This window comes from Dinoponera quadriceps, unplaced genomic scaffold, assembly GCF_001313825.1.
Source record: "Dinoponera quadriceps isolate SergipeBrazil2010 unplaced genomic scaffold, ASM131382v1 scaffold2111, whole genome shotgun sequence".
Taxonomy (NCBI): Eukaryota; Metazoa; Arthropoda; class Insecta; order Hymenoptera; family Formicidae; genus Dinoponera; species Dinoponera quadriceps.
Genome location: NW_014556195.1, coordinates 253,916 through 281,467, shown reverse-complemented (window position 1 = coordinate 281,467; position 27,552 = coordinate 253,916). Strand labels below are relative to the sequence as shown.

Below are 27,552 nucleotides of genomic sequence, written 5' to 3'. Positions count from 1 at the left end.
GGCGTCTCTACTTCGAACTGGGGCTCGAATCATTCGTAACTAACTGATTGGCATATGTTTTTAGATTCAACCAAGATTAAGAGCATACTCCAATCAGATTCACGAATTTTACAACAGTTGCAACAGCTGCTTTCTCTATTGAACGCAGCCATTCTTTTCTTCAGTGCGGGATAACGGTTGCGTTCAGAAAACACGACAGTTGTACAACAGTTGAATAATTCCTCGATATAATTGGCCTAAATTTAGAGATTTAACAGTAAAGACCAATAATCCTCTGACCGTTCACTCGTGTTTCCTGAACGCAGCCAATGGCGTGTTCCGATATTCATTGCCATTGAAAATCTATACTTCGTGTTACGTATGCTATAAATTTTCAGCACTGGCAGTGAAGATCGAAAAGTATCTAACCTATAAGTGAATTTGTATCTTGTTAAACATAATTTAGAAAATAATCATACACAAGTAATAAATCAACAATGGACGCGATTATGCAAAAGGATTTGTACAATCTGATCGGCGCAGAGTCCACGGCCTCTGTGACAGAGGTAAATATCTGTATTTATTTGCAAATAATTACATCTTTATTTGTTTGAAGTTTTCTAGCAAAGAAAAATGCATCTGTAGTCATTTGCAATTTCAGATCAAAAAGGCATACCGCAAGAAAGCCTTATCATGCCATCCTGATAAAAATCCTAACAATCCAAAAGCAGCAGAATTATTCAATGAACTAACAAAAGTATTGGAGATATTAACGGATGAAAAAACACGAGTAAGTATACTGACTTTTCTCTGGTTCCCACTAGTATCATCATCATCATAATCATTGAATGTATTTTCTTCTGTAACTTTCAGAAGAAGTCTTATAGTTTAATTTATTAAAATATATTGTCGTATGATAAGGCAGCCTATGACCAAGTTATCGCAGCTAAAAAACAACAGAAGGAACGTGTCAGAAAATACGATGTCAAGAGGAGAAAATTTAAAGAAGACCTAGAAGCACGCGAGGAGGCTTATAAAAGGACATTAGATCCTACATACAATACTAAATCTGATGAGGATCGCTTAAAAGTATATATATATTCAAATTGTTCAATTTTACTATAACTTCTTATGTTTATCTCTCTGTGAAAAAATCTATATTCTAAAATATATAATTATTCAGGCCGAAATAGAAAGATTAGAGAGGGAAGGATCGAAGCAAGTACAAGAAGAAGTGATGTCTGTATTGGAGGAAATCAGGAAACTGCATCATTGTATGCCAAACAATTCAAAATCGTCCAAGGTAGGGGATTTCAAGATCAAGATTAGATGGAAGTCACGAGAAGAAGATTCATCAAATGGTGGATACAACTATAATAATCTGCATAAAATGTTTTCTAAAGTAAGGTCATTGATTTTTTAAAGCTTATATATATTGTAGTGTGTTAATTTTTTTTTATTGAGATCTGACAAGTCATTAATTTGTATTACTTGGAAATAATGATGTGTAACGAATTATCTGTCCTAATTTCTAATTAAAACTGTTTTTATGCAGTATGGAGATATAGAAGTTCTTGTCGTGTCTTTGAAGAAAGGAAGAGCCATAGTCGAGTTTGGAAATAAAGATGCAGCGGTAAGCGCGTGGATCATTGTTAGAAATTGAGCCATAATACTTGAATGTAAAGTAAAATTTTCGTTCTAATATTTTTTTTTAGGAAACCGCTCTTCTGAGTGAGATCGGTTTAGCAGAGAACCCGCTAACGCTTCGTGGCTTGTGGGATACTCGGAAACATTCAAAAGGTGTCGCAAGCGATAAGAAATTCAATTCCGGAAGACCCATATTTCCTGCTAACAGACATACCGATAGCGAACCGTGTGCGTCTCTTAATTGCTCTTCCGCACCCGATACATTTGTACGTATAACTTTGCGTCTCACTATTTATCACTAGTGAGTCGGCACGTTAATTTACACGGTACATATGATACTAACATATCGTAACGATCTTGTGTAACATTTCCGCATTATATAGACGCAGCAGGGAAGGATGTCGGATGCGGAGTTCGAAATTTCCGTATTGGCTAACCTGAGGAGAGTGCAAGAACGCAAAAACCAACTCATAGAGGAAACAAAAGCGCAAGAAAGAATTTAATTTCAGTATTGTGTCCTGTCTGTGCCCACATGTGGGTTTATTCATTCCCTTAAGAGAAATATATCAACGATAAAACTAGAATTATTGCACGTTAATGTTTGACTTTACTCAACTCGTCGGGCGTGAAACGCAATACTGTTGAAATGGCGTTTAACATGTGTCGCTTGCTGGACGCATCGTTCGTCGTTAAGTAATTTATAAATACATTCTTCAAGTACTCCAAATTGGCACCCTCTCTCGATTTACACGCTTCCAGCCTGCAACAAATTTTTTTTAACGCATTTATGCACAAGACTTTTTATTAATATCATACACTGATACATGTACTAAAGGATCATCTTTTAAAGGATCGCTGGCTCTCGGAGGGATAAGTCTTTCTACATTCAAAAAGAAAAAAACCTTTGTACAATTCATTGGTATTCGACGATTACCTCGTGATATGCGCTCTCAATGTTTTATTTTCCTCCTGTTGCTTCTCCTTCATATGAAGCATTTCTCTCTGCTGCTCTCTCAACACCCCTTCCAATTCCAGAGTCTTTTTCCTCAATGACGATACTTGCACTTCTTTCCTGGCCAATTCTTGGGTATAATGCAATATCGGAGGGCTGTCGTTTGTTAGCAATCCCGTTACTAAATCAGTCACCGGCTCGACGGTGCTTTCATATCTGATCAAAGGTGCTTTATGCTCTGCCGCCGCAGCAGCAGTCTCCTTATTAGGCAATAATGTACGGAATGACGTTTTCAGTGTCAGTATCTCCTTATCCTTTTCTTCCACGAGAGCCATGGACCTCTCTCGTTGTCGTAGCAATTGTTGTTCCAGCAAAGATATCTTGTTGCGAAATTCGTTGTCCTTTTGATGCAACGTGTGCTCCAGCTTGGAGTGCTCCTCTTGAAATAACTAGAAATACGTAATTTTCCGCAGTTACTTTGATTGACGAGAGATCAAACGTGTGAAAATCTCTCATGTGAAAACGTGGATTAGCAAATTGCATCATTTAGAAAATAAAAATATTTCCGTCCTGGGAATTAACCGTTATTGCGGAGATCTGATCAGTTACCTTCTGTTGATGATCCAGCTGCATTTGCCAGTCCCTCTCTTTATTCGACATTTCTTTATTGATCATACGTATCCTCTCCTCTAAATTACTGTTATGGACCTTGAGGAGGTGTAGCTGAGTCTTATCGTGATCCTTATCGTGCGTCAAAGATAGCCCTTGATTCTGTTGCTGGATACCGCGCAGCGCGTTGGACGGCACGTTGTACTTGCATATCACCTGATGCTTGTAGTCCTCGAATTCCTGCAGGAGCACGTCGTACTTCTCTTTGTAGTTGGAATGTTCATCCCGCAAGTCCAGATTATTCAACAACGCTGAGAAAAATATACACAGAATCGCGCGAATTGATCCACCCTCTGTTCACATTTTACACCTCATCACTGTTACGTTAACTTTCATTTACCTTTTACGTAAGCCGAGTCTTTCTTTTTATTGTCAAGATCCAACAGATGGGTGTACAGAGATTTTATCTTCGAGATGATCTCTTCCGGCCGGTTACTCGGCGCTGCAGTTTCGCCGTGCTCGGTGTCCTGTAAAGCGGCCAGCCGGTCCTTCAATTTCTGAATAGCCAATTGATCCTGTTGCCTCAGCCGGTCGTAGCCTCCGACAATGTCGGACAGTTCAGCCAATCGAGCTTCCAAGCCAGCCACTCTCGCCTCGTGTATCATCGCCAGCCCTCTCGCCTCTTGCTCAGCAGCAGCGGCTCTTTTTTTTTCCTACGTTAGAACACACACACGGCGTTCACTTTGTTTGTACGTAACGAATGATTAACGCGTTAAGCAATGTCTGACGTTATCGTATCTGTACTTCGCGAATCGCATTCAAGTGTTGCTTCCTCATCACGGTCATCTCGGCCTGCAGCGAGAGAAGAAGCGGCGGCGTCTCCTTCGCCGCTTCTTCCGCCTGCTTGAGCTTGGTCTTGGTGATCTCGAGCTCGGCCTCAAGAATCTTGCACTGCGTCTTGTTCGCGAGATGCGTCTTCAGCTGCGCCTCCAACTGTTCCTTGTTGCGCCGCTCGTCGCACACCAGTTTCTGCAGCTCCCTGCAAGAATGTTAAAGTATAAAAAAATCTTCGCCGACGGTGTAACCTCGGTAAACGAGAGTAGATAACGTACTTGATCATCTTAAGATTGTCGGCCTGTTCTCTCTCTCTCTCATGACGCTCCATGATCAATTTGCACTTCACGTGCTCGATTTCGGAATGATTGACACCCTGGGCCTTCTTCAATCTTTCTTTCAGGTCTTTGATCACCTTCTCACACTGCAAACAGTGTTAATAATTAACCAGGAAACTTCCCTGACAGCGCGAAACGGTCAATCTCCTCTTATCTTACTTCATCCCGTTCGCTTCTTAGTTGCTTCTTGTCGACCTGGAAGTTCGCTTCCATTTTCGACTTCTCCGCCGACAGAGTGGCCAACGAGTTCATCAGCATACCCAGCTGATTCTTCAGTTGTTCTACCGTTTCTGTGTCCGCAGGATCCGTCTGACTCTTGCAAGACTACGAATGCAGAAAACATAAAAATGTTAATAACAGGTCTACGTTTATAACGGCCATCTAAAATTGGATGATTATTCGTTATTCTCCTCTATTATCGTACCTGTCGTTGATTAGCGAGTACGTCATCTTTACTAGATACTTTATCTACTGTTGATTTATCTTTGGTGTCTTCTGCATTTTCTGTACAAGGATCCGTAATCTTCTTATCTGAAATAAATTCTTTCATGGAGTAACATTGATTTAATAATTTTTTTTAGAACATACATAATATGTACCTTTCTGATCTTGTTCTTCTGGTCTGTTATTCTGCTTTTGCATAATCTTCTCTTCGGTAGTTGCCATAGCATTAGATATTATAGACAATTGTTACAATTCAGTAGGCAGAATCTGTAACACAAAAATACATAAATATTGTTTATGAAATATTCTTTAAGATATCATCAGCCATTTCTGTTATTCAAAATGTGGCGAATAAAAATAACAATATTTAGAGAGCATAATTCACAAATATAAGTGTAAGAAGATAAAGTAAACTGATTTCAAGTCATATCAGGATGAATAAGTATATACACATTGTGTACTATATATAACATTATTGTTTATTGTTTATCGAGCTATTGATTTTTCATAATACATAAACACTTTGCTTAATCAGATACTTCTTTCTTCTTAATATTCATAGTATCATTGTTAGAAATAGACTTTGTGGGGGATTCTATTTCCAATGTCACCGGCCCATTATTTTGTATGCAAACTTCCATCATTGCACCAAACTTACCATCTACACAAGTTTATCAGAAATATATTATTAAATTATTACCTCGAATGAAAAATACAAAATATAAATCACACATACGCATTAAATTGGCAGTTACTTTACCTTTTACCAATTCTGGACTATATCTTTTACAGAGCTCAGCAAGAAAATTCATATAAAATCGTTCTGATTCTTGTGCGGGCATTGCTCTATGAAAGTCTAATTTGTTTCCCTTTAAAACATGATACAGTGTGAACTGACTAATGCATAATATTTCATATTTCTTGTCCATTACACTGGCACCCCACCTTTTACCCTTGTCGTCATCAAAAATTTTGGTGTTCAATATCTTTCTTACTCTGTGACATACAGATTAATGCTCATCTATCCGTACTTATGCAAACATATGTTATTTATGCATATACTGATAATATTATTTCATTACATATATTCCACGTCCGCAGTTCCATCGTCTCTTTTTATACCAATTAACACGCACAGCCCATTGCCAATGCTACTAATAACTTCTCCGTCAACTGAAGCAAAAATTGCACTTTGCCTCACCGTTGTAGAAGTATATAACATTACTGTCATAATTCAAGCTAACCGATATTATTTTGTATCATGCTGGTTACATGCATATTTATATTGTACTCCAAATATAAACGTATATTCAAAATTTCTTATCGATGCAGAGTACATCAACATAGATTGAAAAATTTAATTGTGGACAACACTGATGTACTCTACATCTTTTCACTTGACGTAAAACATCCGTAACTTAAATATTTTACCTAAGACCGAAGCTTTCGATACTCGTTGTATTACTGCTTTCATGTTAGAAGTGATTCAACCTCAATTATATTTCATCGAAAAGTATCTTTTTTTATCATTCACTCTGTTTCAAGTACAGTCGCAGCGATTAGGAAACGTTTGCTACGAGAAAAGAGGAGTCTAAGAGCGATCGTAAAGATTTTTGGTGGGACGCTTTTTTCAACGCGACCTCTGAAGAAATGGGAGAGTAAGACGTCCGATATATCCACTTTCTATCTTATCGGTGAAGTCATTCGGTTCGTGTCCGTGCTATATTCGGCTACGTAGTTCACATTCTATTTCTACGGACACAGAAGCGCTTTGCACACGAAGATTATTTAAATCAACTCGCGCCTCTCGTGATCCTTCTCGTTTGTCTTTCGAATAAGCCATGTGTTTCGTTCACCGTATGAATTTAATATAACAGATATCTCATTGTGATCATTTCTGTACAAATTCGATGTTTTCATCGTGTATACATATATATAATTTTTAAGTACAATTATTTTCAATTAATTTTTAATTTAAGATGCAATTAACGTTAGGCAAAAATCAGATGAATCCATCGGCAAATTCGAGCGTTAACTTTGTTGACTTGACTGTGAAGAAAAAAGGCGGAGGAAGTATCATTGATCAACGTCCGTTGTTTTCCAACGATGGCGAGTGAGTTTATGATTCTTTTTTTACTAGTTTGCTGGAGTTTTAAATGATTTTATTTATACATATGGTTATTCATATACAACACGGTTATTTATAGTACAAGGACTTTTTTTCAGAACTTTGTATGTGGTGTGGAAGAATATTATTAAAGTGTGCAGCACGCAAACAGGAGACTTTGTGCGAGAATTTGAGCCGTCAGATTATAGAATAGCCGGTATACTGGTACATCCAGATAATGTTCACGTGATTATAGGATGTACCGAAAAGGGTCAGCTAGATTTCTGGAGTTGCCAAAGCAACGTTATTACTAAGAAGCTAGTAAGATTGAGTTTAAATAAGTATCACGAACAATGTTGAGAAGTAACATTATTTGTAACAGTATTATCATCACAAATTGTTTTTTCAAGTATTCAATTGTTATTTTTATCACAAGTATTGACGATGATGAGTCATTTTTCAAAATGAAAAAAAAATTTTTTTTTTTAAGTAATTTTCCTAACCCTGGTCATGAGTATATATAAGCATATTCTGTATTATATATATTTTTATATATATTTGAGACACACAGAATAGATATGTAAAAATATCCCATTTTCAATTCAATTCGAACAGTTATAAACAATAAATGATTTGGTGAAAAACATTGATAAATATTAAGATTTTTATGCAGCCATTGAAATTAGCGAGTGAGAAGGCAAAGATCAAGACTTTCCACATTGTTAAATATAAGACATTTCAAGGAAACAAGATATGTCAAGCATTAATAACTCACTTGTCTGAATGTGGAAAGAAGATCTATGTACTTTTATTTGACATAGAGAATGGAACATGTGCGAAATCAGTATATGTTGTGTAAGGGACAGTTTAATAAGTTTCTTCTTCTGTTGAATATAAATTGCTGTTTCAAATTCTAATAATTTTTTTCAGCGCAAAGTCACAAGAATATTACGTTGATGTGATTGGAAATTACGATGAGAATTTGGTAGCAGTCTTACATGACAAAGATTTACACATATTGAATCCAGCCAGAAACTTAGTGGACAAATTGTAAGATATTTAGAGGCTATGATTATGTATGTATATTAAAAATTCTCACAGAATAATTTTTTTAAATCTCTAATATAAATACAGACACAAGACTAGTGATACAGGTAGGTTGCCTACTTGCATAGCAGGACATCCGGAAGAGGACGTGGTCGCTACAGGAGATAATACAGGTCGCGTAGTGATATGGAAGGAATTATTCAAAACCAGACCATACACAGCTGTCTTCCATTGGCACACATTGCCAGTTAGAGAAATAGCATTTAGTAAATCAGGTAATGGATATTCAAAATTTCTAAAGTATTTCACGTGTCTTTGCATATAGCATAACATATACAATATAACATAATGTGCATATTTATTTTATTTATTTTATTTTCACAGGTACCCACATGTATACAGGCGGTGGTGAGTGTGTGTTGGTAAAGTGGACTGTAGCAAATCCCGCACAGAAGACATTTCTTCCGAGATTACCGGCGCCGATTAAACATCTCACTATTGCGCCCGATAATTCATACGTAGCTGTGTCAACGTTAGATAACGGTGAAGCACTGTTACTTTTCACTCAAGCTCCTAACAATAATACACATTTTTCATAGGCTAATTTTATGCTAAATGGTAACAGGTATTATAATCGTGACTCCTCAGAGGAAGCTGACATCGGTGATACAAAACTTTGCATGGGGTGTTGTGCTTTCCTCCAAAGATCTGTTTCCTGCAGGACTCAACTTCGATCCAAGATCAAGTAGCCTCGTACTGAATAGTCGCACTGGACATGTACAATTTTACAATATTCACACGAAAAGTCTACTGTGCAATGTAAGATATTAAATACAGATATATAGAAAAACAGAACGGGAAAGTAACAGTGTATGTATGTAACTATTCAAAATTTCATAGCTTAACATCACTGCGCAAAATTTCCTAACCCAAGAGCGTGATGTGATTATTGTAAACACGGAAGTCACAAAAGTCGCTTTGAACCATGATGGCACATGGATGGCAACGGTCGAAGAGAGGAACGATAAGGTCTCATCTATAGAAGTTAGATTGAAATTTTGGAGATTTGATATGAACACGCAAGCGTAAGTATGCACCATAGAAATCGCGCATAGGTGATATAATAATAGTGTTACATTAACTGCATTCAGTCGAACGAAGCGCTCACACATTCAGTAGTTATTGCTTTTAATTGAAATACACTTTTAGGTAGATGATAGATGTAAAAGTATGTTCCAATAATAGTAAGCGCTTGCTCAACAGTTGTTTTTCTGAACGTAGTCATTTACGCAACCGATAAAACTGTACAAATAAATAAGAGCCAATCATAGACATTGAAGCAACTTTCCAATTTTGCTTGTAGAAGGGTGATATTCTTTCGTATAAAATAGCACAATTAACAGAGAACGACAATACTCGATATAATATTAAAAAATATAAGTTTAAAGGAGAGGTCTTGGAACATTTATTCAATATAATATCACGATAACAATAGATAATTTTTCTCCTTGTTAATGTAGATTTACATTAAATTCATCCTTGGAACTGCCGCACGAAAATGGTGTGAACGCACTACAGTTTCAGCCAAATACTTTGGTATTCGGCGATGAGGAATGGTTCGCCGTTACCACTGGGAAGGATAACAAATGTAAATTATGGAATTTGGTGAAACCTTCGAACGTGCAGAATACACAAGGTAATTTACTTATTTTAATCAAAGAAGTCTCGTCGAAATTTATGGAACCATCGATATTTCATGTAATTATATTTGCTGTAGAAAAGACACAACGTTGGAAACTGTACGCAGTGAGAGATTATCGCAATTTAGCTGCTACGGATGCGAGCTTTTCTATGGATGGATCGTTACTGGCTATTGGTTTTCATTCTACTTTGACCATATGGATACCTGAAGATTTTAAGATGAGAAATGGTCTTTCGCATATTCAATATAATCATCCGATAACGTGAGTCGAGATGTGTAGAAAAATATTTTGGAAATTTAACATATTCTTAGTTAAATATACAAAGTAATCGCTGATCGTATAATTGAAAAATATGTGAAATAGACGAGTAGAATTCGGTCATCACGAAGCCTGTCATCTTGTGGTAGTTGCGTCTCAACAGTATATAGTAGTTTGGAATATTTTAACGTTGGCTATATCATGGAGCGTATCCTTGAGCGTCGTCAGTCTCACATACGACCCAAAATCTACGTATATGGCGGCATTTACATCTGACAATTCATGTAAGTCTCAAGCCGCAAGCTTTTTTTTTTTAATATGATCTGTTTCTCGTTGTTGAGTGAAGAGCTGCATTGAGAATCACAACTCAGACTGCATTGTATTTTATCTTGCATGTAAGTATACAGGATATTTCATTTTAATTTGAACAAATAAACTCGTCAGCAAATGATGAACATCATGCTACGTACACCTTCAAACTTTCCACTAAGCTAGATAAGGATTATAAGAAAAAGCTAGATAAAAATTATAAGAAAAAGTCGTTCTAACAGTTGACGAATTATTCAAACTGTCCAAATTATAATGGGACTTCTTGCCGTACCGATGCGTTTTCGTAATATGAAGATAATTTGCTTGTTCTCAGTATATGTATTTACACCACAAAGCCCAACGGTCGTCTACAAGAAAACGTGCCTCATCGAAAGTACCAGTTCCATATTGGCTGCTACCTTTGTGCCGCATCTGAAGGAAATACGCAATCCTTCGTTTGGCCGATGGCAAGCAAAGTCGCAGCTGTATTTTTTGGATTCAAATCAAGTGTGTCTCAGATTATGCGAGTAGAACATGTTTAAAATTATACGCTGCTTATAGTGTGACGTAATAGTTATTCACACATAGGCCGTTGACAGTCATTCATGTAACATTCGTGTTATTGTTTGAATTGATTAAAAATATGCACATAATGCGTGTATCTATTGTCTTCTGCTTAGGAGTTGCTCACGTTGGAGCCATCTGGAACGGGCATTTCTCTCGAGATTCTCCTGGACAAAGGAACCACGCCATTGAACGGTTTCTCTGACCATCTGAATCTACCTGTGTCGAGTCAAGATCGGGCTGTTATGCCAGCTCATGAACGCGGTACATCGAAAGGAATGGTGAAAGATGTATGTACAACTTCGAGTTTTAAAGTATGCAGAAGATTCCTACGAGTCGCGCACTTCGTGTTCGTTGCTCATTTTCTGGATTCGGAATAAATTTTACCAAATCATAAGTATTTAGGTACTTAAGTCCGATACGGTCTTAGCAAAATTGCAATCAGAATTGAAATTTCATGCGATGTGATTTCAGTTTAAATTTGCGACTTCTAGGACTCTCAGTATGTTCTTCTCACATTTATTTACCAGTAATATCAATTTTTGCACAAGAAATAATTATATTAATAATATTAATTATATAACAAAAAGTTGTTTGTGTTATTAGAGAACGTAGATTCCATTATACATGAGATCAAATTTGCATTAAATAGGTGCACGGGGATAATTTGCAAATTTAGATGTGANTCTCTCTCTCTCTCTCTCTCTCTCTCTCTCTCTCTCTGAACTAGAATAAATATAAAAGGAGATATTTGGCAGATAATACGAAATAATAGATCCAGCATAATGGATTCAACATAACTATTTATGCATATTTTCGGTAAGACATAGCACAAAATTGCTTCAGTCACAAATTATAATTTGTACAATTATAAAATGAAAGGAGGAAGAGAAAAGCAAAAGGTAAATTTTACAGAATTCCGAAACATATACGTGACATACAAGTGAAACAAATATTTTACAAGTGAAATAACAATATGTACGTTATTTTTGTCATAATTATCAGACACACTTAATGTGGATCTCTGAATCAACCACATTCTACTACAAAACGTTATTATCTTTTAACGTAAATACATTTCTGAATATCGCGTAGTCCACTACAATAACATAACTTAAATACGTTTTAGGACTTGATATGGCATATTATGAAAGACAGGACGATGTATTTTCTTGTAAAGCATTGCTGCCATTCGTAGATCATCTCGAACGTCCACTTGTCAGTGTCTCCTTCCTAAACGGTAGTGCCGGCAACGACGGACATAATGGAACTTTCTATAACGTAGACAATGCCACTGAGGGATCTGCCTCATGTTTTCAATCGCCTGCAAGTTGAATAACTTAAACAGAATTTTTAAGGTTACCGAAGGATATATTTAAGAATAACTGATACGCGAGCAATCGATAAGAATGTGACAAAAGTCCATTCTCAACGTTACGACCACAATCCGATATAATGATAACACAGATTGTGATATCAGGTCGAATAATTATAGATCTATTCTTTTTCGCTGAACAATTAAGTTAACCAGAATTGGTGAGATCGGCCCTAGGCTTTATAAAGGTCCATATTTATAGTCGCGTTTTAATCGAAGAATTCAGCTACATATTTTAATACTTATTTACTTGTTTCCTATAATTGCCTCTTAATCTTATGCATATATACGATATATATTAAAGTATATATGCTATAATTAAGATAGCTGGTCTATAACTTTATTTTTTATAAAGCATCTAGTTTCTGATAATAGTTGAAGCTGATTATAATGGCTGCTTTCCGTTTGGTGACACAAGTTGACACAAGCATCATCCTATCTTTGTTATTCATTGAACATGGAACAAAGGCAAAATAATGCTTGTGTCGATTTGTGTCACTAACTTTTCTACCATTACGGTTTAAATCTAATCGACGATTAATTCAACGAATTTGATCAGTCTCATTGATTAGTTCGGCTAATTCATCGATGCGATTGGTCAGTCATTTCTCTAGTATATTCGTAACACGCAAATTGACGAACCGTCCGAATTCACGTAATGATTTCACAGCCGCGAACGACATGCGTAAACTAAGCCGTGCGCGGCAACGCGACAACCAATTAGCATCGCGTAAAAGAGGCTTCAACATTTCGATACTTTCAAGATATAGTTGGGTTGCGTTCGAGTCGCGTTATCAATGCTATTGCATCATTTTATCTTTATCGCTCATTATATGTAAAACAAGAATTTGAAGCAATAGCGTTGATAGCATGCTTCCCGAACACAACTTGTGCTGAAACAAATAAAAGTCTACTGTTCGATCTGTCTTTATCGATCGACCGAAATCGCGGCGAAACTGTGATAAAAAAATATTGAAGATTATCTTTTTTTTTTTACAAAATATTAAATATTAAGCAATAATACAAAATAAATCTCTACATTTTGTTAATGACAGATTTCTGAGTATATATTAAGACTTTTATCTCAAGATATTTTCAGGAATTTCAAATCTAGCGAAAGTCTTTCTGTTTAAGAGATTACATCTCACTTACACAGCTCAGTGCAATTAAACAATTCAAATTCCATATTCTTGCAATGGAAAAAAATATGAATTTTGTTTTTGGTAACGCAATAAGTTTTAACATAATTTGATAAGAAAGCTTAATCATGTATTGTAACATCTAATCGTAGGAACTCAATAGTGCAAGTAAACCCCGTGAACAGAAACTGACAAATCGCTAGTAGAAACTATATTCGAGAAGTAACTGTATTGTTCTTGATAGAGATATTGATTCCATCTCTAATGAAAGATACATACTGCATCACTATTGCCAGCAGGATATCCGGAAGCGGTCACTATAAGCAATAACATTGTCAAAAGACACATCAGCGACTTTAATCCAGTTAGTTTCATCCTTGAAATTGGCCTTCTCCAGGAATATATGTTAATGGGATTTTCGTTCTGGAGACTCGCGTTCTGAATTTCGTCCGATTTCTCAGTTTCTCGCTTTTCTTTTTCCCCCTCGGCAATCGCAGTCGGACTAATTTCCGGACATTCCTCACTGAACAGCACCACCTTCTATGGATGAAAACGGCGAATTAATCCAAATTCTCGCCATCCTTACGTATTGGAAGCGTCAATTGTTTTCAATTGTAGAGCCGTGTCAAATAATTTTACCCAGATCTCGTCTGCACGGGCGATCGTCGAGTTAATTAGGAAGTTAAAGTTCGCGCGACGCGACCGGGAATAATACGTGGACCAACCAATATTCTATGGCTTCGTCTCGCGGGACAGCCAAGGTACACGGAGAAGATCCTCCCCACATGTGTCCCAACGCTCCGAGCTGTACGACTGGCTTTCAGCTGAAGTCTCGCTATGATTTAATATAGAAACTCCCACCCTCTCGTCACGGCTGTCCCTTTAGGACGAGCCGGACAACGGACGAACTTCTCTGAAAATCCTGTGCCTCACGTCACAATCGTATCGCGTAACCGTATCGCCCCTGACATTGCAATGCCTATTCACGCGTTCTTATATTTCAGTATTCGACGGCGAGAGAGACTTTATCAGGCGTCTCGTCTTTTCCTTACTTAGGTGGGTAGTTGACTTAGTGAAATTAAACGGTGGTGGAGCGGCTGTGTCTGCAAAAACACAAGTAACTAGATGGGAGGGCCTTGTATCTCCGGATACGCACGCGAATGGATCCGGAGCGCGAAAATAGATCCGATAATCCGCCTCGTACGTAAAAAAAAAATGTCGATATATTGCCGTACTCTCATAGTTCCGCGTGTAAACTAATTATGCGTCGGATATGTCACACCGCTGTTAAAAACATGATGAAAAGATGGCCAGTGATAGCTCCACCATCGGTCCGTCATTATTTGATTTCCGATGGCACAGTGGCAAAACAAGAGACGTATAATGTACACGGCCATCATATTGACCGTGATATTGCAGCAGGACATTGCACATAATTTGTACGTTTTTTACCCTTATGCATCTTATAAATTGAAGATAGTCGAGAATGTCTAATAATTGCAATCGTAATTGTAATTGCAATTCCGATTTCAATTTCAAGTGCGTAATCGATGCGCAAAGATAGAACTATGAGCGACAAGTTATTAAACTCATCCCCACGTATCTAACCTGTAATGTACACACACACACACACATACACAGATAATATAAATATTAATTTCTATATTGATAAAAATATCATACTTTAGCACATTGGAAGCACATTTCTTCTTCTTTAACGCATGGTTTCTGTCTTTGCCTGTTTGTCCCTTAAACATACTGGTGGTCAACAACACTGTAACAAAGTATTATATATCTCATTCAATTATATTCGAAATATATAATAAATTAGAACTCGGTGGACAGAATTTTTTCGTTATCTGTTCATCTATCAACAATTTTATTATTGATAAGCTTTTATTTGGGCTCTATGGCAAGACTTTTTCTCGGGTGACTTCTCTTTTTGTACCTGTAAAAAAGATTCTTAGACTTCAGGACACACACAACATTTTTTTGCTTTTTATGTACCTCTTTTAGAGAAAAAAATTGTTTATAAAAAGTTCTGGCCTTTCTTTAATGCAGAAAAAAGCTATTGCCTCTCTGTAGAGCTCGAATTGAAGCAGTTTACTGTAATAAAATTGTTTAATGGAACAGATAATATAATTCTGTTTACTTAGTTCTGATTTATTATATATTTTAAATTATATATTTTGAGTCTAATATTTATGTATGAATAATTGCTTATGACAATATAAATATAATTTATCGCTTTACAAAACAAGTTGTTACCCAGCAGAACAATGATCAATTAATATAGAAAAATTGAAACTACCTGAAATTTTTCCAAAACATCTCTATTTAAACGAATATGAATCTTATCACGAAATTCAGCTCAATAGTAAACGCGTAAAAAAGATAATGAAATTTACATTTCATTGAGTCCTCGAAATAGTTCGTTCTACGTGGGACACCCTGTGTAACGCGAAAATAGCGAACATAGTCGCAGAATTGCCCGGGATTGTTCGCAAAAGTAAAACCAGGCCAGCAGGAACAAAGTCTTATCTCCTTCAACGGCCGTCTCGATTGTTGCCATTGATACTCGCTAATAAAATGTCATGGCAATATAGAACTCGAAGTTTAGATCAATCTGTCTCGGTGGCATCGCTATTATTATTTTACAACGCGATCCTTTCAAATTCTCAAAAAAATCATTCAAACTTATTAATATCAACGCGTCGCGTGAGATTTACTCCGGCATTGAGCGTGTTCTATATTCCTCATTTTTATTTTGTAATTTTATTTATATTCTAATTTTACGGTTCGATTACATTATTTCGACAATTAATTTATATATGTATCCTCGACTCTTAGCGATTTAGTTATCGTTAAAAAAAAATAATGTCACCCGAAGAGCCAGATACTTCTTCCTTTATCGAAAATAATAGTTTTCTCGCCAAAAATAGCGCATCGGGAAGTCTGGTTTTTCACGTTTAATGTATTGTTAACATGTGAGAGCCCTGGTTAATGACCGCATTACCGCGAAAGTAGATGCGTCGCACTTGGTAATTGTCTTGATTGGGGCGACGATAATAAACTACATTCTCCGTCCGTCACGTCCGTTTTTCGTACGCGTAATTTCGCGGATATTGTCGTCATGCTCTGAAATTCGACCAAGCTCTTTAGCGGCACTCGCGTCATCTTAAAAGCAACAGACGCAGGAGTGGCTTAAAATACGTGCTTCATGAATTCGTCGTATCCTTAACGATATAATTGCTCCCACACGAGAGAAATTAAGCGATAGCCATTCTCGCGATATTTTTAGATAGCGGATAAAGAAGGGGTATCGTTGACGGCGTGTCAGGCACACATTGTCGAATGTACAATTTTGAACTTCGTGTGGATAAACAGCTTGTTTGTGCTTGTTACGACAATTACAATTATTCGTTTGTTTTTCTCACGATCATATACGGAAAAAAATGACTATCATTTCAAGACTCATAAGAATATATAATCTTATATGAAGATAAAACTTGTTTACATAGAGACATTTTATATAGTGTGTTCCGTTAAAAATATATCTTTATATATTCTAATTGTTTTCAAAAATAATTTTTACTAATTTCTAGAAAAAAATATTAAACAGAACAGTATTTTCAAACTGACACAATTATTAGTTTGAAGATATCAGTTTTTTCTATCCAATATTTTTTTCTCTTAATTTATGAAAATTATTCTCGAGTGACAAGAATGATATTGTCAGTGGAACTACATAGAATTTCTTCATATAAGCCGGTTTTATTTTCATATAAGATCATGTATTCTTGCTTACATATGAGAATATGAGCCTTGAATTGGTACTAATTTTTTTCTCCGCGTACGCTTCCTGTCGACGCAATCGGACGAAACTTTCGAGTATCAGCGGTAACACGCGCATTCGCCATTCAAGTGTACAACACATCATGGAGAATATTCGTGTGGGTTGCGACAGACGAATCAACCTAGATCTGAAGTAGAAGATTACGGGAATTGCACAAATTTTCACTCGGAGGTGTGTCGTGTCAGCCTTAAAACTAATTAGCCGGTCGTTTAACCGACCGACCATTACCACCGGTGCACTGTAAGTGGCAAAACATATTTTCGAACCTGTCGCGCGACCAACGCAGTTCTGTCGCGTCTTTCGGGTTGACCAGGAAAGTAAGATATTCTTTTTCCATGAAGTAGACATTTTATTCGCGTAGGCGTATTTCTATTTGAAATAAATGCTTCGTTTGTATCGCAGTGCTCGCTCGAGGCGACACGCGCTCTCAGATTCGGAAACTAAAGAACTTTTCGTGAAAAATTGGAGGACGGCGAAGAGAAAAATCATTTATACGTAGGTTCGCTGTGCCACTTCTTCCTCTTCAGTTGTTGAAGAACGACATTTGTTCAATACTCGTTCAGTCTTTATGTAATAAAAGACTTTTTAATCGACCTGATGTTCTTTCGTATAGGAAACTTTTTCGATTAATAATTTCGCGTTCCAAACGATCGGTTCGCAGCTGTTGATGTTAATAACAACAATTAATAATAATTTTTCATCTCTTTTACAGCTGCTCAACGTGACAGCCCACACTTTGCCGTCGTTACGAGAACTGTGCTCACCGTTTATATTATTGTTGGCGAAAAATCGTTCCGAAGACTCCAGGTACGTTGAATTAATTCCGTGTACAATTTTTATAGTTATATATCCTAAATTTCTCGGAGAGTAAAGTCTCATTCAAAATAAGCGAACATTCACTCGAAGCGATAACGAGAATATCGCTATACGAAATTACAAGAGCGGATATTTAATTCAAACTTAGAGTAGGTTCTGAGCCCATAAAGAGAATGTTTCAATCGATTAGAATGGACTTGCAACAGTGGAGCGCATCGGATTGCACTCTCCGATTTCGAGTGAAAATATTCATTTAGAATAGAGAATTCACACTATGAATGAAATGTCACTCGACTTCGATTGACTCGGTTGTCATTTTTCAAATGAAATTTCAAAAAAAATTTAGAGAATATATTATGTACATTATTATATCTTATTATATCTTATTATATCTTATTATATCTTATTATATCTTATTATATCTTATTATACTCATTACGCTTATGGATCTTTCGTAGCATTGCGTATTAATTTTCATGCAATTTTCGACAGCGATGACGAAGCTCGAGACGACTCCTCGGAGCCGAATGATAATGAAGTATTGACGAAACTTATGGTCACACCGACCAATGAAAGAGAAGACACGGACGAATTGAGTACAGAGCTTTTCAGTTATGATTGGTCTTCCTTATCCACCATACTTCCGGACAAGGACAATCTCAATCATTCATTTACGTAAAAACTATTGTGCAAAGTAACTAATTTGACGGAACAAAGTAAGAATATATAAGATCGTTATTTCAACAAACTTTTTAACAGAGAAGGATAGTTCAACTATAAAATATAATAATAATTTTAAGAATAACATTAATAGTGATACGTGTAATGAGATACATATGAGTTATTGTTATTTTCCTAATAACAATAACAAAAATAATAATAGTCTTATTAATAACAATAATAATAATGTGTAGAGGGCTTCAATAATTTCTCGGATCTGACACTATCAGGTTACCCGCTCACACAGTATAGAACTTTACAATTATACATATTAGAAATGTTACAAAACTGACATTGCAATGTCAACGCAACAATCTTGCAATTTTTCTGTTCTCTATGGGCGATTATTCCGGTAGGAGATAGATGCAACTTTTGAAAGGCAGATAAACCATATTCAGACCATCCGGATCCGGTTTACCTTCAACTTTTACATGGATTGTACGGATTATCTGAACAGTGATGTAGATACCGGATGATCGAATATCCGTATATGTGGGAGCTTTAGTACAGATTATTTTGTCGAAACGTTAAATAAACTATTCGAACGTCGAGTCGATTACATTAAGAATGTATTGCCTATAAGTTAGATTAATGAAAAAGTTATGAAAAAATTACAAATTGATCTATCAAATTGAGCATTTAAAAGTGACACTAAAATCTTGACAATAATTCAGAGCTCGGATTAAAAGTTATTCCATTTTAAAGGAGATTATAAAGTGAAGCAAGTTTAATAAGGATCCGATGAAACTTATGTTATGTATATATCGAAATATTATTTGTAATTCATTGCTCGTGCAATTAGAAAAAGCATGACAACTCGAGAATTGATATATTTATAACTACGAAGTTGGCATTTTTTACATATGTTTCTTGAGATTAGCGTGCTATTTTTAATTTCTATTTTGAATATCTTCTAAAGTAAAAATAAGATTTTGATGAAAAAAACTATTATGATTTTACAGATTAATATGCAAACATTATATACAAGTTTCAGAATTATTGACAATTTTGTTTGAAAACAGCGCAGCAAGGTTCATAATTTATTCGAGTAATATTCGAAATACATATATCTATGCACATATTTAAGACTCGGCTATCTTCAGCAGCCATATTGGTCATATGACGTCAGAAGCAAGAAATAACAGGCAGTAAATTTCTCGTGACATATAGATTTATCTTTTTTAGTCTTCTCTGAACAACATAATAGTTTCGTAATCTTAAAACCTGTGAAATATGCGGCAAACTGAAATGTCTGTTCGCTATGTCACGTAGAATCGCAAAATAATTCCCGAAATAATGGTACATTTTTCAGTTCATTCTGAGCTGTCAAGGCCATCTGAAGCCTTGTTCCAAAATTCACTGTCACCGCTGAAAACCTATAGTTTATGTTACGTATACTGTAGATTCTCAGCACACTGGCAGTGAATATTTCTCGCCTGTGACGTTGATAAAACCAATATGATTACCCGAGAAAGCCGGGCTTTAACATTTGTCATTTAGTTAGTGAAATGCATAGGAACGTAATTTTACTTGACAAATATTAAATTTATGAGTGGTCCCCTCGATGTGCCATTGAAAATACGACGCTAATAGGCAATACGTATTTAATTACATTACGTGTGTAGATTTAAGATGGCTTAGGCAAGCGATCCAACCATGAAGCTAACTCGGCCAGTTCGGCGACAATCTCTTTGATATTTTTCCCGTAGACCGGATCTTTCTCCATGATGGAAAGTACTAAGTCTGTCCTGTTCCGATAGGTGTACTCAAGGTGTACGTAGGCAGCGGGATCGCTCATGATCTGTGTGCTGAGCTTCTCGTCCATCAGAACCGTGAGGAAGTATATTATCGCTGTGACGAGGGAACCCAGACGCTGCTCCTCCATACCTTCGACTACCTCTGACCAAGCGGGTCTCTCACACCCGCTTATCCCGTGAGCGTCCAGCGTTTCGCACAGTGTCTCATAATAATATTGCAGCATTGCGCTCTCCCAGGTCTCTCGGAAGCTCCGGTCGGTGCACAAGTACAGGAACTGCGACACATCGTGCGCCAAAGGAGAGTACCTCAGCTGTTGGTAATCCACCAGCAGGCATTTGGGCGGCATGTCGTCGTTGAACATGAGATTGTTACTCCACAGGTCCCCGTGACTGGCCACGTTCATCTTCGTGCAGGACGGTCTGAAAGCGTAATTGACTTACTCACAGGCCACACGTACCGAATCGGAATTATATCCCAGACGCTCAGCCACGGCGACGTTGACGCCCGCTACGAACCTCTCTCATGTCTGTGGGGTAAAACTGAAGTCTTTCTTCGAGAAAGCTTCAGAGTACAATCGGTTGAGAGGCGAGCCAAGACGCGCTTCCGCCAAGGAGGCGGCGTGTTGATGCGCGATAGCACTGAGACCGGATAGCACGAGCGTCTTGTTGAGGAACTTGTCCCGTATCGAGTAACCTTTGCTGCTCAGGTCCTCGAAGATCAACAGGTACTCCTTCACATTGTAACACACAGGCGCCCACAATTCCCCGTGATACTGCTCGCAAAGCAGCGGCATTATGGTGCTATAAAACATCGTCTCGTGCTTGAAGAAGCCTACCTTTTTTATATATTCGGCTTGGTCGGGCAACTCGTAAGGCAGGGTTTTGAGAAANCCCCCCCCCCCCCCTCCCTCACTGTGGCTATAAAGGTGAGACAATAATGAGAGCCGAGATATCCAAGTGTATTCTTTGAATACGATCGAATGCTGTGTTCAACTGAGTCGATCTCACTGTTAAAGACGCTTCTTGTGACTTTTTTCACCTCTTCGTATAAGAGCAACTTCTAAGTGACATTGATCTCACTGATGTTGACAGTTTCCGTCTCGAGACTCTTTTCTATGTGTCGCCGTGTTAGACATTCTTTTTGTAGATTTTACGTTTGGACGAAAATGCCTAGCATTGCGCGCATCAGCTCATTGACCTTTGTATACTCTTTGCATATTTATCAAGCTCATTGACCTTTGCATACTCTCTGCATATTTATCAAATCACTAACTGATTCCGTCATGTGTAATATACAGAATGATTCCTAATTAAGTACAACAAAATAAAGATATTTCTTGATTTATTTTACGAAGGAAAGGTTCTATGAAAATATATTTCCAGTAAACACGTTGTGTTATGTAACAGTTACATTGTTGTATCGAACATTATAACAGCGATGTTATATTATTGATACTTAGTGTTCACCGGATTCTAAAGTGCATTGTTTTCAAAATACAGGGTGTCAAAGTTAAGAAAAAAATATGAAATTTACAAAAATCTAGAAAACACTTAGAGATATTTTGTTCAAATTTGGTGTGCGTACATGTGATGTTAAGAAATATTCTCTAGTACCAATGAAACATTTTTAGATCCATTAGGGGCGTGCGTATGGGTAATTATATTATATTTTTTAATGAAAAAATGATATGCCACTGTTAAAAAGTAATGAAAAGATTTTTCATATTAAAGAGATATAAAATTTACTGAATATAATTGAGAATTGTGTGACTTTTAAAAAAAAAATTGCTGAAATATTAATTAAAATAATTTTTTACTGAAGTATTGATAAAATAATATTGAAATTAATCTCAATGAAAGATATTTTCAAATATATTTCATTACATTTTTAATAAAATATTTCCATCAGAGAAGCTTTACAACGATATTAAATCTCTAATATTAACGTTAATTCGTCTGCCGATAAGATATCAATAGTTCGGCATATCAATCGGCATAAAAATGATAAGCCCGTATCAAATTACCGACTGTAAGGATCGACTCGACTACCGACCTTTAAGCAGAATCTACAATGCGGTCGCAGAGTCGCGTAGTCGCAGTCGTTCGAGTCGGTCCACTTCCAATTCGAACGACTACGACCAATCCAATTACTGGAATAAAGGCCTATCTAGACAAACTTGCATAGTCGCATAATGTATATGCAGAAGAAAATTGACCAATCATGTGTCTAATATAGAAGACATCCTTTTTTCTGCACGGGTCATGATTGGTTTATTTCTTTATGCATATACAATATGCGATTATACAGGTTTGTTTGGATATACCTTAAGAATCTCAGCAGTATGACTGATTTGTGATACGCCGTATGTCGGAGTCGAATATCAGAACGAAGTCGATTGTACAATGAGAGAATTTATTTTTTGAGAACGAGTTCTCCTCATTGGTCCTTCGTCTGCGTTTTGATATCCGACTTCAACACACGGCGTATTGTAGACCTTATGGAGGATTCACACTGCCTCGATGTCCGACATACAACTTCCAATAGGAGAATACGTTATCTGGAGACAAACATGTTTCTAATTAGGAACCTTAAAAAGTGAAATCTCCTATTGAATATCGGACATCGGAAGCAATATAAATCCTGCATAATCCTGCATTAGGGCCCTCGCACACGAATTGACACAATCACAAACATAAGACGTTACTTTAAGCTGAAGAATCAATCAGGATATATGTATAACTAGGATTTAGGCTGATGGTAGAGAACTAGACTAAGCGCTTACGTCTAGTAATGCAGATAGAAATTATTAACCTTTCGATTATTCGATATTGTTGACCGATAAATTACAAAATTGAAAATTAGTTGGAAATTCTTATTATTATTCATCGATTAGTTTAATTTAGCTTTGGTAAAAGTCAGGGCCCTAAAACTGCAAAAACTGCTGCGTCATCGCGCGTGATTTGAAAGATTTTAGTAATTTCAGGCTTTGTAAATGTTGGAATTGCTCAAAAACAAATTTTTCTATTAACTATTCTATTGACTGCTAACTTCTATTGACTGCTGATTGAGGTAGGTTCCAAAATTCATTGAAAAATACTTAAACCTTTTTATTTCCGGGTATGTGGTATTTTCTATTGCTAGTAAACCTGAATAAACGAAGCATTTTTGACATTTTTGGCATTTTCGTCACTCGAAATCTCCAAGTCAATTTGCAATTAACACTTGTTACTACGGTCGACTCATAAAATCCTTTATATTATACTAAAGTAACGATTGTATCGTATTTTTTCCTTAGGAGCGAAGATAAAGAAAATAAAAGTTTTACATTCAACAATTTTAACGTTTATGTAACTTTTATGTACCTTTTATGTAACCATTCGAATTATAAAAGTGTGCAATTTTTCACATTTTTGTTCAGAAAAGTTACATGATCGCCGTTCTAAATAATACAGTATAATCCTTATCGAGAATTTTTTTAATTAATAATATAGTACATAGATAACTTAAGAAACAGCGAACGCAAATAATAATTCTCCTAATAGATTTTGTGCTTCTAATTGTTAGATTTGTTTGTAATATGTGTGTATTAGCGTCAATACTCGCTTGTATTCATTTCAAGGTCTGGTTTGCACGGGTCCACAGATAAGATTGGATTGATATACGGATAAGCGAGCTCGACAGAAGGTGCATAAATCAACTAATTAAAAAAGATAAATATAAAGAGGTCAATTGACTTTATATTACCTCGAGTAAATTCTCCGTTTAACTAATATGTAAAAATAATTAACTGTGTATGTATGTGTGTAAATAAACTCAGAAATTTTTCGATCCATAATTCAATATAAATTTAAAAACCATCATTATATTAACTGTTAAAAAATATATAAAATAATATTATCATACATGTATACTATATATATATATATATATATATATATATATTAATATATTATGTATATATAATAATCTCAGCGCAAACATCAAGTAACAGTAACATAATTTAGTTATAATCTCCCACTCAACAATATAAATACAATATAACACGAATGTAAATATACTGTTACTTGATGTTTACTGGGATATATATTATATATTATATAACTCATTACTGTGACTATACTTTCGATTAGCTCTGCAATATGTATTGTCACGTTATTTGCTGCAATAATTGCGCGAGCGACGTTTCTCGATTATTTAAAATATCAAATAGATATATGGCTGTAGTTAATAATTTAAGATATCAAAGGACAAACATTGCTAATGCAACACGAAACACTACCTGCGCTTGCACTATAAATCATCAGAAATATCGCCGCGATTATCCCACGGAAAAGCGACGCGATTCGGAATGCTCTGTAGGTCGTAAAAGTGTGATTTCTGGGGAAAGGTCTCGGGACATTACAATCTTTAATGGATGGAGCGCAGAAGATAAAAAAAAAGAGCGCTGCTAGAAAATACAAACAGCTCGTGCCTTCTTCCTTTATATAACTATTCTTGCTGTGCTTTTAGCTTTTCTACGCCTGTTTTCCTCCTTCCTTCTTCCCAAATTATAAATATATCCTTCTTTTATATAAAGCAGCAACAGAAGTGGAAGCATAAGACGAGGAAAAAAATGTCAGGCGTAAAAATGCGATTTCACACGCAACTCTTCCTTCGGAAAAATATAAACACTTTTTAACATGTAGTACTTATGCTCATATTCGAGATGCGCGTTAAATTCGAGGCAAAAATAACAAGCATGATGCTAAGTTATTTTACGCGATGAAAACGCAATTAGAATATTTCATATTTCTACCCACACACGGTCTTATGCGCAAAATGTACGGAAATCTGGCTAGCGATAACGCAGTTTACATGGGTGCAATTTAAAATCAGATGCAAGCCATGAGTGCGGTCTGGCCTGAAAAAGTGCACCTGTCGCTCCCAAATTGCCGAATCTATGTGTGGTCGCGCTGCATACTAATCGAACGCAGCAAAATCGTATCTACGGAACGCACCTCCAACAGAGACTAGAGAATCCGATTAAACGCATTGAAGTTGTCCGTTAGTCACGTACAATTCATAATTGCTGAGCATCCGTTCATGTATTATTTCTCATACAGCACAGAAGCTTGCAACAATATTGCTGCAATGCTGTAAGCGCTGCAACAATGTTGTTATTAACTTTCGCGCTATATAAATTATTTACTTATTACTTCTATGTACACACACACACACACACACACACAATCTTTAATTGGACACACATTTTGCCGCGCAAAGTTAATCGGGAGAAAATCGCCAATTAGTTACCTCGTTAGAAACAACACGCGTGGGCCTGAGGGGGGAAGTGTGGGGGGAGGGGGGAAGAGTCAACCCTTCGAAGCAGTTTTGTGTCCGACGGCTACGGGGCGTCCTCGTCGTCGTCGTCCCCGTCGCCGTCGCCGTGGTTGTCGTCCTTGTCGTCGATTCATCGCCGCTAGTTTCTCGGCGGTGGCGGCGCGCGCACTTCGAGTCACGTTTGGTTCGCGCCGCTCGAGAAGGAGTTTAGTAGCTGCTGCGCGGCCGCGTGCTTCGCGAACTCTTTGCAAGCCTTTTCCGTCACATTGTCAACAATCGGCCGCTACTTCGCGAGCTGGTACCCGATCGTTCGGCGATATTCTTTCGAGCGATAGTGAGCGAAACACGTGGAAAAGAGGCGAGCGCGAGATCGAGAGCAAGAGAGAGAGAGAGAGAAAGAGCGAAAGAGAGAAGGAAGACGCGGACGCGTGCCGCAGCCTGAATTCGCCGCGAGTCAACAGAATCATGCGAGCGCGGCAGCGCGAGGGCGAGTAATCGCGCGAGACGAGGACAGTCGCGTCTGTTAACGACTTAACACGATAAACCGGTGTGCGTTCGACGTTCGAGGATACGCGTTGACCGTCGCGTCGCGGTCACACCACGTGTGTCTGCATCGGCCTCTTCGGCAATTACGAGTCATTACATCGCGGCGGCGGTGGCACATAAAAACGCGGGACGCCACAAGGTACGAGTTCTCACGAGAGAGAGATTCGAGCTGTACTTGTTAGAATGGCCGTTAGATCGTCGTTTCTTCTTCTGTTTCTTCTTCCGCGTATCAGCCGAGGTTAAAGGCCTCCCGCTGGAAAAACGTAAAGCGGCAAAACTGGTGGCAACGAGCGAATCGATCAATCACAGCGATTCAACACGATAGCCGTTACGATAATTCTCGCGTGTGATTGGCCGATCCGCCCTCACCGCTCTCTCTGGTCTCGTTGCTTACGTATTTCCGTGCGCCCCGGGCCTTAGTCGATTTCTGTCGAGGTGATCCCTCATTCCGAAGATAATGGTCGTCGTTCGTCCGGAGCAGCGGTGTTTTTCTGCGAAGTCGCGACTCGGATGCACGTCGTAATACGTCGAGGCTCCGGTGCCAAAGTAAGCGCAGTCCCGACATTTTTCTATTTTTCTCTTTCTCTCTCTTTCTCTCGGATCTGTATCGTCGTTCAGCGCGTCGCGCGATCTACGAGTCCAAAGTAAGCGTCCGTCTCTGTCTCTCGTTTCGTATCGCGCATCGCGAAGTAATCTCGTCACCAGACTTTCGCCCCGTTTCTGAGAAATCGGTCTTCCGTCTCGGAAGGTAATCTCGGAGGGTAAAAAATCTCTGAGGTCTCGCCGAGCTGTAGTTAACATCGAATTAGTTCGAACACCCGGCACCGATTGTCGTGCGCAAGAAAGCGCGCTGTCGCGACGCCAACCTCTGGCCCATTCTTTTCAGCTGAATTGGCTGCACTGGTTTGAAGAAATTTACGTGCGCATTAAAGCTTCCGAAAGTCTCACACACGAGGTTCTCACGTACTTCGGTGTGCGTAAATTTCTCGGACTGGTGCAGTCGACTCAGAAAGAACGGGCCGCTTGTCGCGATATAAAACGCCGGACCTCTGGCCGAGTCGGAGCGGTGGTGAAAAAAGGATTGAAATCCGCGAGGGGCGCCGCGACGGACGAATGAACGACGGCGCGCAAATTAGTCCGAACAATCGGAACGCAATCAGGCGCGGGGGGATCGCTTCGAGAGTGTCCCGTGCTCGACTTAATGAAAGTTCACCGCCGTGCTCGAGGTGTTC

At 37.6% G+C, this 27,552-nt stretch overlaps 6 protein-coding genes and 1 pseudogene across 18 annotated transcripts in view; 3 read left to right on the top strand and 4 right to left on the bottom strand.

Moving 5' to 3' along the window:
- The first annotated feature begins 259 nt into the window (after positions 1-259).
- LOC106747119 (dnaJ homolog subfamily C member 17) lies at positions 260-2,210 on the top strand. Its single transcript, XM_014624420.1, has 7 exons — positions 260-545; positions 641-769; positions 901-1,068; positions 1,163-1,381; positions 1,535-1,612; positions 1,695-1,892; positions 2,010-2,210. Exons 1-7 carry the CDS (start codon positions 477-479, stop codon positions 2,127-2,129), a joined length of 981 nt encoding a protein of 326 aa, XP_014479906.1. The 5' UTR covers positions 260-476; the 3' UTR covers positions 2,130-2,210.
- Positions 2,103-27,552, bottom strand: part of LOC106747112 (GRIP and coiled-coil domain-containing protein 1) — a 48,857-nt gene continuing 23,407 nt past the window's right edge. Inside the window, exons 1-10 of one of the 3 annotated variants that reach the window (XM_014624399.1) lie at positions 6,235-6,323; positions 4,959-5,070; positions 4,784-4,890; positions 4,519-4,683; positions 4,300-4,445; positions 3,992-4,226; positions 3,588-3,900; positions 3,188-3,498; positions 2,561-3,027; positions 2,221-2,386 (exon numbers count right to left, since the gene is read on the bottom strand). In XM_014624399.1, the coding sequence (XP_014479885.1) occupies positions 2,221-2,386; positions 2,561-3,027; positions 3,188-3,498; positions 3,588-3,900; positions 3,992-4,226; positions 4,300-4,445; positions 4,519-4,683; positions 4,784-4,890; positions 4,959-5,025 (1,977 nt within the window). In that variant the 5' untranslated portion in view covers positions 5,026-5,070; positions 6,235-6,323. The other 2 variants (XM_014624400.1, XM_014624401.1) reach the window with 2 other exon arrangements.
- LOC106747121 (D-tyrosyl-tRNA(Tyr) deacylase 1) lies at positions 5,077-5,879 on the bottom strand. Of its 3 annotated transcripts, none has more exons than XM_014624424.1 (3): positions 5,749-5,879; positions 5,564-5,672; positions 5,077-5,464 (listed from the first exon to the last, which is right to left on the bottom strand). In XM_014624424.1, exons 2-3 carry the CDS (start codon positions 5,643-5,645, stop codon positions 5,331-5,333), a joined length of 216 nt encoding a protein of 71 aa, XP_014479910.1. In that variant the 5' UTR covers positions 5,646-5,672; positions 5,749-5,879; the 3' UTR covers positions 5,077-5,330. The 3 variants fall into 3 exon arrangements, with proteins under 3 accessions (XP_014479910.1, XP_014479909.1, XP_014479908.1); XM_014624423.1 differs by having other exon boundaries at positions 5,564-5,659; XM_014624422.1 differs by having other exon boundaries at positions 5,081-5,464; positions 5,564-5,879.
- Positions 6,379-19,491, top strand: LOC106747111 (WD repeat-containing protein 75). 3 transcript variants are annotated; one of them, XM_014624398.1, is made up of 16 exons: positions 6,379-6,461; positions 6,799-6,916; positions 7,030-7,231; positions 7,584-7,765; positions 7,841-7,960; positions 8,045-8,232; positions 8,342-8,500; positions 8,583-8,776; positions 8,858-9,042; positions 9,478-9,653; positions 9,735-9,921; positions 10,024-10,202; positions 10,562-10,734; positions 10,908-11,081; positions 17,874-17,968; positions 18,470-19,491. In XM_014624398.1, exons 2-16 carry the CDS (start codon positions 6,810-6,812, stop codon positions 18,654-18,656), a joined length of 2,508 nt encoding a protein of 835 aa, XP_014479884.1. In that variant the 5' UTR covers positions 6,379-6,461; positions 6,799-6,809; the 3' UTR covers positions 18,657-19,491. The 3 variants fall into 3 exon arrangements, with proteins under 3 accessions (XP_014479884.1, XP_014479883.1, XP_014479882.1); XM_014624397.1 differs by having other exon boundaries at positions 6,427-6,510; XM_014624396.1 differs by lacking the exon at positions 6,379-6,461 and having other exon boundaries at positions 6,587-6,916.
- LOC106747120 lies at positions 11,090-16,740 on the bottom strand. Its single transcript, XM_014624421.1, has 3 exons — positions 14,989-16,740; positions 13,585-13,845; positions 11,090-12,115 (listed from the first exon to the last, which is right to left on the bottom strand). The coding sequence occupies exons 1-3, from the start codon at positions 15,007-15,009 to the stop codon at positions 12,011-12,013; spliced, it is 387 nt and encodes a 128-aa protein (XP_014479907.1). The 5' UTR covers positions 15,010-16,740; the 3' UTR covers positions 11,090-12,010.
- On the bottom strand, positions 15,033-21,839 carry LOC106747118 (annotated as a pseudogene).
- The window catches only part of LOC106747116 (calcitonin receptor-like), a 121,935-nt gene continuing 115,478 nt past the window's right edge, over positions 21,096-27,552 (top strand). For 2 of the 7 annotated variants that reach the window (XM_014624411.1, XM_014624410.1), the window contains exon 1: positions 25,777-26,072. The gene's annotated coding sequence lies outside the window, so the exon portion shown is untranslated. Of the gene's footprint in view, positions 21,180-25,776; positions 26,965-27,552 lie in introns of those variants that run through there. The other 5 variants (XM_014624412.1, XM_014624409.1, XM_014624408.1 and 2 more) reach the window with 5 other exon arrangements.

What these genes read in the sequence shown, in the direction of transcription:
- LOC106747119 (XM_014624420.1), top strand. Translation starts at nt 477, where the DNA reads ATGGACGCGATTATGCAAAAGGATTTGTACAATCTGATCGGCGCAGAG. An exon ending in CCACGGCCTCTGTGACAGAG is followed by an intron (nt 546 to 640) that starts GTAAATATCTGT and finishes TTGCAATTTCAG; the next exon opens with ATCAAAAAGGCATACCGCAA. An exon ending in TAACGGATGAAAAAACACGA is followed by an intron (nt 770 to 900) that starts GTAAGTATACTG and finishes TCGTATGATAAG; the next exon opens with GCAGCCTATGACCAAGTTAT.
- LOC106747121 (XM_014624422.1), bottom strand. Translation starts at nt 5,732, where the DNA reads ATGGACAAGAAATATGAAATATTATGCATTAGTCAGTTCACACTGTAT. An exon ending in TAGTCCAGAATTGGTAAAAG is followed by an intron (nt 5,465 to 5,563) that starts GTAAAGTAACTG and finishes AAACTTGTGTAG; the next exon opens with ATGGTAAGTTTGGTGCAATG.
- LOC106747111 (XM_014624396.1), top strand. Translation starts at nt 6,783, where the DNA reads ATGCAATTAACGTTAGGCAAAAATCAGATGAATCCATCGGCAAATTCG. An exon ending in TTGTTTTCCAACGATGGCGA is followed by an intron (nt 6,917 to 7,029) that starts GTGAGTTTATGA and finishes ACTTTTTTTCAG; the next exon opens with AACTTTGTATGTGGTGTGGA. An exon ending in ATTTACATCTGACAATTCAT is followed by an intron (nt 10,203 to 10,561) that starts GTAAGTCTCAAG and finishes GCTTGTTCTCAG; the next exon opens with TATATGTATTTACACCACAA.
- LOC106747120 (XM_014624421.1), bottom strand. Translation starts at nt 15,009, where the DNA reads ATGTGCTTCCAATGTGCTAAA. An exon ending in TGTGCTTCCAATGTGCTAAA is followed by an intron (nt 13,846 to 14,988) that starts GTATGATATTTT and finishes TTTCATCCATAG; the next exon opens with AAGGTGGTGCTGTTCAGTGA. An exon ending in CTGCTGGCAATAGTGATGCA is followed by an intron (nt 12,116 to 13,584) that starts GTATGTATCTTT and finishes TTCAACTTGCAG; the next exon opens with GCGATTGAAAACATGAGGCA.